Source organism: Choristoneura fumiferana, chromosome Z, assembly GCF_025370935.1.
Source record: "Choristoneura fumiferana chromosome Z, NRCan_CFum_1, whole genome shotgun sequence".
NCBI lineage: Eukaryota > Metazoa > Arthropoda > Insecta > Lepidoptera > Tortricidae > Choristoneura > Choristoneura fumiferana.
In genome coordinates, this window is record NC_133472.1 from 39,468,563 (window position 1) to 39,476,505 (window position 7,943).

General features: G+C 39.4%; 1 protein-coding gene across 2 annotated transcripts in view; it reads right to left on the reverse strand.

Moving 5' to 3' along the window:
- The window catches only part of PAN3 (Poly(A) specific ribonuclease subunit PAN3), a 38,072-nt gene extending 30,331 nt beyond the window's left edge, over positions 1–7,741 (reverse strand). Inside the window, exons 1-5 of one of the 2 annotated variants that reach the window (XM_074099790.1) lie at positions 7,245–7,741; positions 6,906–6,998; positions 6,221–6,307; positions 3,525–3,641; positions 2,204–2,291 (exon numbers count right to left, since the gene is read on the reverse strand). In XM_074099790.1, coding sequence (XP_073955891.1) covers positions 2,204–2,291; positions 3,525–3,641; positions 6,221–6,307; positions 6,906–6,980 — 367 coding nt within the window. In that variant the 5' untranslated portion in view covers positions 6,981–6,998; positions 7,245–7,741. Of the gene's footprint in view, positions 1–2,203; positions 2,292–3,524; positions 3,657–6,220; positions 6,308–6,905; positions 6,999–7,244 lie in introns of both variants that reach the window. The other variant, XM_074099783.1, reaches the window with a different exon arrangement.
- Between the last annotated feature and the right edge of the window lie 202 nt (positions 7,742–7,943).

Here is a 7,943-nt window from a genome sequence, read left to right on the forward strand (position 1 = left end):
AATATTCAACTCGGCCCAGGAAAATCAGTTCAAATTTCGATTAACTTTTTTTTTTTATTCGACTGGATGGCAAACGAGCAAGTGGGTCTCCTGATGTTAAGAGATCACCACCGCCCATAAACATCTGCGACACCAGGGGTATTGCAGATGCGTTGCCAACCTAGAGGCCTAAGATGGGATACCTCAAGTGCCAGTAATTTCACCGGCTGTCTTACTCTCCACGCCGAAACACAACAGTGCAAGCACTGCTGCTTCACGGCAGGATTAACGAGCAAGATGGTGGTAGCAATCCGGGCGGACCTTGCACAAGGTCCTACCACTTAACTGCAAAAGTTTGATTTTAGTTTCTTTGAAATAAAAATATTTAGTCAGTTAAGTTTGCCAGGAACAATCAACTTCGCAGTTCAGTATTACCATACGAAATCTATTCACTCATAAAAAAAACATTCAACCGACATATTTTCTCTATCAACTTATTATTATTATTATTTATTATTGTTAGCCTATTCTGTCCCACTGCTGAGCAAAGGCCTCCCCCCAATACTTCCACTGCTCTCTGTCCCCTGCATACAAGGGCCAGTCCTTCAAGAAGAAGTCCAGTTCATCCCGCCATCGCCGCCTAGGTCTGCCAGGTCGTCTTTTCGAGTTGGTAGGCATCCACTCGGTGGTTATCTTGGCCCAAAGCTCGTCTGGCATGCGGCAAACATGGCCAGCCCAGTCCCACTTCAGCTTAGACGCTTAGCTCTATCAAATAATTTAAAAAATCTAATATGTCCCCACGACGCTCGAGTACATCCCCATTCAGCATCATTAGCTCCCCTGCTATTAAGCTCAGAACTGAGGACCAAAATTAATAATTTTTCGCACTTTCCTTTGGGTATTTTTGCCCAGATACAGTGACTATCTGTTAAACCTTCATACAGATAGTTCAACTCAGTTGTGCGCGCGGCCCTATGTGTGCGTGCGCTTGTAAATATACAACTTTCACGTGACGCGGCAGTCGTCCGAGCAAGACGTGTTCTTATCGCTTTACCCACACATAGGGCCGCGCGCACAACTGAGTTGAACTATCTGTAATAGCTTCAAGGCATCGATGCGCAGTCACCGTTCCCATTTTCCAAGTCAAATCATCCAGACTGTTTTTATTAGCATCCAATACCCTTGGTACAGTTTGATAGTTGGGTCACTGCATGCATCAAGACACTAGGAGACAAGCCGCTTCCTGTCATATTTGAATGCGTTTTGACCGTGCCTTTGACATTGGGTTAGGACTAACTGACAGACTGAACGCGCATGCTGAATAAGCGTTACTATCATCCTAAGTGCTCGCGTACTTTATAAAGGACTAACTAACACTAAGAATAACGGCCGAATGTACTTTATAAAGACAAATTGTTCATTGAATAAAGAATTCTAAGAATTTTGAAATAATGTCCAAAATCAGCAGGTCACCAACGTCTAGGTCTTAAATTTGGTGTCTTAAATATTGAAATTTCCCCATTAAACTATCTAAACATTATTTACATTTCTGTATTGAAATACACTAGTCTAGTTTGTATTACAATGATAGATAAGTAAAATGTTTAAAATCCTTGAATGTGCCAAATTTGGCAGTTGAAGTTTGTTTACATTTAGCTAAATACCTATCCAAACCAAGTACAGGTATATTTAATAAAATTCCGAAATTTTAATTCGACTGCTGACCTAATGAATAACGCGTGCAAAGCCGCGGGTACACACTAGTTACATAAATAATTGTATGGTTACCGGCGGCACTTTGCGCCATTAGCAGAACTGCCGTCTTTTTTGTCTGAGTTTGTGAGACGCTGAATGCCAGTTCTTTTCCGTTTGCCTGAATTTCATATAGTTTTCTACATATTGTTTATTCATCATAAAGTAATTTATATCAAAAACAGTTTTTTTACTCAGATTGTATTGGACAACTGCTGAATTTGCTAATCAATTTTTAGCGAAGAAAACAAAATCGACTTAAAATTGAATTTAACGTCGTTCTTTTCAAAAATCTATAAATCTGTCTCTTTCTAAAACACTTCTCTATGCAGTAGCTATGGTGCTACATTTGAGAGACATTTGAGCTGCTAACACGGTATGTAGACGATTTCCTTGGTCGGTAATCTGCCAGTTTTTGGTGAGATAACTACCATCTATTATCTACTACACTCTTAATTAATAAATATCATACCAATAGAAGCGGATGAGTTGAGCGCTCCGGTTGTATTGAGGCTGTCAGAGTTCGTGGAATAGAAGTACGTCGTGCCGCCGACATTTTCCTGGACAAAAGTAAAACAAATATAAGTCTTAATGAAAAACAAAACATAGTTGATAATTTGCACTCCTATGTCAAGAGTAGGTATATCAACTCAAAACAAGCCACCATTTTATATTAGACCCCCCAGATACCAAATGAAGTCTTAATTAATATTATTTTACCCTTGGCTAGAGCAGGAGGCGTGGTTGCTGTAAGCGCCAGAAAGCAAAGCGCCACTTTCTAGTTTCCAGTGCAAAATAAAATAATGATAGCACCTTTTGAAGCGCGGAAGCGGTATAGACAATCTCGCTCTACCTTGATCAAGGGATAGAGCCGACGCTGAGCATGAACTGTCTCTCACAAACTGGGCTTCCTAAAGAAATCACACGACTCCCAATCACTATAGTAGTTGGCTGGAATAGGAGTAGGCAACACCACTAAACGTAGTGATGGATTCCTCATCATCATGTCCACTGCTGGACATAGGCCTCCCCCAAGGCTCTCCAATCAGACCAGTCCTGTGCTTTCCGCATCCACCGCAATCCCGCTATCTTAACCAGGTCACAGTATAAGAAAGGAGCAATAATCCGTCTCGGTTATAATTGCCTACGCCGCTTGGTACACAAACGCGCGATAGGGCTGCCTACTCTACTATCTTCAGTTATGTATTTGATTTGATAGGAGAGATTTAAAGATGGATTAAGTAGTGTTTAACAAAAATGTATTTTACGTTATTTTAATAAGCCAAAAAACGTATATCACTACGTATGTATATTACCTGTTACCTACATAATTAGCTACGGAGAAGTATTTGCGCCTCTTCTGGGATGTGCGAAAAGCTGTATTGTTGAATTTCAGAGTACAAAAAAATCGGATAAATAACTTCTATATTATATTAGATGAATGTACGCACACCGAACAATACTGTTTATATCGTTGTGACATATTAAGGTACGTAATAAATGCGCGTGAGTCTGTACGTAACCGCGGAGCACTCGCGACTGATGGTTGCCGAGGTATGCTGAGAATTTGTGGCGCGTAGGTATATCTCGCGTTCCGGCCGTTTCTATGAAGACGGTGTACTACTCCTTCTTTGTACTGTGACCAGGTCGTCGCTGCATCTTGTTGGAGGCCTAGCGACAGCTTGTCTCCCGATCCGCGGAAGCCATTCGAGAACCTTCTGACCCCCATCGGCCATAAGTCCTGCGAGCAATGTGCCCCGCCCATGCCTGCCCTGTGGCAATGTCAACGTTACCTGATGCACTTGCGTGTTGGACTGTACATTGGCGAGGGTCGAGGGCGGCGAGCTCTCCGGCGACTCTGGCAAGAACGGCGTGAAATAGTTGACCGGCATAAACTCGCCGATCAGTACCTGCGACGGGAAAGGCTGCTTCAATAAGACGGCCGACCAAATCACGGGTACTTAGGAGGTAACCATTAACGAATAACTAGGTTTCCTATAATATCCATTGTCATCCGGACCGGATTAACCATTAAGCAGTCCCCCGCACCCCGCAAGAGGGCCCCGCGCGCGCACTAAAGAAATTAAAAATCCATACTAATATTATAAATGCGAAAGTGTGTTTGTATGTTTGTCCGTCTTTCACGTCGAAACGGAGCGACGGATCGCCGTGATTTTTGGCAGGGAGATAGCTTATGGGCTAGAGAGCGACATAGGCTACTTTGTATCCCGGAAAAATGCACAGTTCCCGAGGGAACGGCACGCGATAAACGAATGCCACGCGGGCAAAGCCGCGGGCGAAAGCTAGTTAAAAATACTAATAACTCTCCATTAGTAATGGTAATTGTTATATTTTTTCTATAAAACGGTTCTCAATAGTTAATTAAACCGCTATCGTTAATTAAAACTTATGTTCTTATGCATGTCACACGTTGTATAAATTAAACAACAATACCGTGGAATTCCCGTGGAAGTGAAGTGAAAACACGGAACTTCATATGAACTGTCTGATCAAATGCGCCGCGACGCGAAGCCGTGAGTGGCTATTACATTTTATATTTGCAACCTCTTTGCAACATGTCATACAATCACGCAAGACATGAGCCATACATACACCACCATGACGCTTTATTTTAACCATATCAAAAATACAAACTGAGACATGGATGCACAGAAAAACCAGAAAAAGAGACCTGGGTTCGATTCCCAGCGCTGGTCTCTTTTTCTGGTTTTCCTGTGCATCCATGTCTCAGTTTGTATTTTCGATATGGTTTTACGGGATGACCGTAAAAGTAACAAAATTTGGAGTTGAAATAAAAAATACAAAAAGACTCCAAATATGTTTTAAGTGAACTGGGTTCACTACTGAATGCAGCAACTTTTATTTTTCACCTGAAAAGTTATCTGGGCGACCAAGCTTTGCATGGAGTGGCTTTTTAGCTAAATGTCGAAAACACGCATTTTCCCCAGAAATAGGAAATTTTTCAAAATTGTTACCTACAGCCGATTCCGTGATTGCGGAAATAAATAAAAAAACGGCCAAGTGCGAGACTGACTCGAGCACAAAGGGTTCCGTACCATATAGACACGCGGTAGCGTGTCAAATTCAAGCTAACAGAACTGGCGAGCAGCACCGTGTGTAATTTTACCCGAACCATTTGGAGCCAGTTTTGACCCTCTCATAACTCAAAAACTATTTCACATATAAACGTGTCAAATTCGACTCATTTATTGAGACTTGTGAGATACATATGTGCTCCAAATTTCAGAAACACACCACCAAACGGTTATTTAGATATTAACATCCAAAAATCGACATTTTCATTACTGACTCGCCTATATATAAAAACCAAATTATATTTTAAGTTGTTATAAAATAATTTCAGGACTGACCTTTGAACTTGGCACCTTGGCACTTGGCACCCATTTAGATCTCACTTCTTTTGTTGTTAAAGTCAACAATAAAGACATGTATCATAAATATCATAATATTGAACTAGGCTCTCATTTCACATTTAGCCCCCTTTAAATACTTATTTTATTTTAATCTAATTATTTATTTTTAAAGAGAATATACGACTAAATATTCTATGAATACTTCAAGCGTCTAACTGTTGCCGTTATTAATATCGAGCAAAAAACGGCAAAAACATCACATTTATTGTATGGGAGCCCCCCTTAAATATTTATTTTTCTGTTTTTATTATTTGTTGTTACAGCGGCAACAGAAAATACATAATCTGTGAAAATTTCAACTGTCTAGCTATCACATTTCCATCCAAACCTTAAGCACAAATAAAAAAGTTTGAGTAATCTGTAAAACTAAAATACCTGGATATTTTAAAGCAGAATCACCTAAAAAAATATCTGCTTAAGTTTAAGAAAAAGTACTAACAGACAGGAAAATACTACAGAATACTTCATTAAGGACACAAACAATAAAAGATAAGTAAAGCAAACTCACAAAATGTCGGGGCAAAGTTCTAAATAAAAGTAACTTCTACTAGGTATTTTACAGTGGCATAGCGTGGGAATCAGCCGCCCGGGCGCAAAAAAAACTTGTCGCCTCTTTGTTTACGTTTTAAAAACCAATAGTAAACAAGATTCAATTATAGAAAGGGGATTCCCTGATTTCGTCAAATTATAAATAATTGAAAATTTCATGCTCATTCTAATTGGTTGGAATCATAGATGCGACAAAACTGTTAAATATATTATCTAGATATTATTCAGTATTATTTTTTATGGAATTTTACAAGCTTTTATTTAGTTTCATCTATCCCGCCTGTCTGTAATCAAATCTTGCAAGTTAAATTCAACCAACTTCACTGGAAGTTGAATACTAAGTCAGATTCAGACTTGAAATTTGATATACAAGTAAATTGCATGACAATACAATAATCTGGTAGTCACATCCTGGTAGTCTGGCCAGGATTGTCTCTGCACCAAAAACATTATACATTTATGCCCAGCACAAGTACAAAACTTACTTTTTTAATTGCTGTGGGAGATGACTCCAGGCTCAGTTTCCCTAAGGCCTGGTTCAGGGATCTCGTAGGAGTTGATGTAGATCGGTTCTGAAAAAAACATATACACTTCTAAAAGGAGTCAAATTGAGGATTTGTAAAATAGAACAAGTATTAACCTCCTGAGACCCAGCGTAAAATTTCTGTTTTTACAATTTGAACCAAACATCAATCAAGTAACATTTTTTATTTATTTATGTCCTCAAGTGAGGACCGGGGGACCCAGGAGGTTAAGCATACCAGCTCAATTCTAATCAGCAGTCATGGCTATATAAAATTCCATATACCTATGTACAGTCAGCAGCAAAAGTAGATGAGCAGTTGTGGTGCTGAAAATGAATGAACTGTACACTATCTTACTACCTTAGCTCTTCATTTTGAGCACTGTAATCTCTCATCCACTTCTGCTGCTGACTGTACCCAGGGCCAGTTATAGAGGTCTGCTTCTGCAGGCCTTAGATGAAAATAAAATATATGAAACAAATGGCCCGTTGCAATTTTTAAGGCTTATTATAGCCTTAGGGACTGTAGCCCTAGATAGCCCCCTAAATCCAGCTCTTTAAGTGCATTGGTTTAGAATTTTAGATTGAGCGTCAGTGAGCAGTCATCTTCCAAAATATTAAGGATAGATAAGGGAAGAAAAACTCACCATGTATGTGGCCAGTTTGGACTCCTGGGGTAGCCCATTGGGAGGCGAATATTGCAAAAAAATAGAGTGATCCATGTCTCCTGACAACGCGAACTATGGAAAAAAAACTTGATCAAAACCACTACTCTATTGAAGCTGTGGGGTAGAGCATCTGACCAAGGTCACCTGGCAAATTTTACATATGTCATGATAATTCAAACAGTAAAAGAAGCGGAAGTGCATTACCATCTGTACGACGATAAGATCCGTACAAGCTAAACTAGATTTGGTCAACATTGACAGTAAGCAGGTAGGCGAACTAACGTTACTGACGTAGCGGATTACTTTCGTTATGCTTACCTGACACAGGACTATTATATTTCCATCGTTTTAAAACGATTCTCTAAATAGAAACATCACAAAGCGCAGCCCTCCGACATTCTCCTAGCTTCCTTTTAAATTTCGTCGCGGACGACTGAAGCCTCACGCAAATATGCAATTTATCTTACATATTAAGCTCATTGTCACAGCAAATAAACCGTTAAATATGTTCGTGACTCGATCAAATCATAGTTAAATACGGGACTTTTAATACATAACATTAATTTCGAAATCAAAAAATAGGAGATAGGGCGACACGAAGACAAATTACACACAAAGTTGAGTGGAGTGAGGTGAAATGAAATGCATGCATACACAAAGAGATATTTGTGTATGTGTAGATGTAGATCGCAATATACCACAGACAAGTGAGTAAATTTTCCGATGATGGTCACTACGAGCGGGAAATTCAAAAAACGGGTAAATATGTACAATCTACTTAAATATTTTTGAGTTCTTTCAGCAACACAACCTGAAACAGTTATAAATGATAATTTTAAGGTGTTTTGACCTAAACTAAGAAATTTACAATTTCTTTTCTGAATACCTTCATATTCAACAAATACACTGACAGCAGTGATTTTTAATTTTTCTGCTAGTGATGAGATACGATTTCATCAGTATCCGGTTAAACGATACGAACACGAGTTTTACTGGTATCGATTGAACTCATAAAAG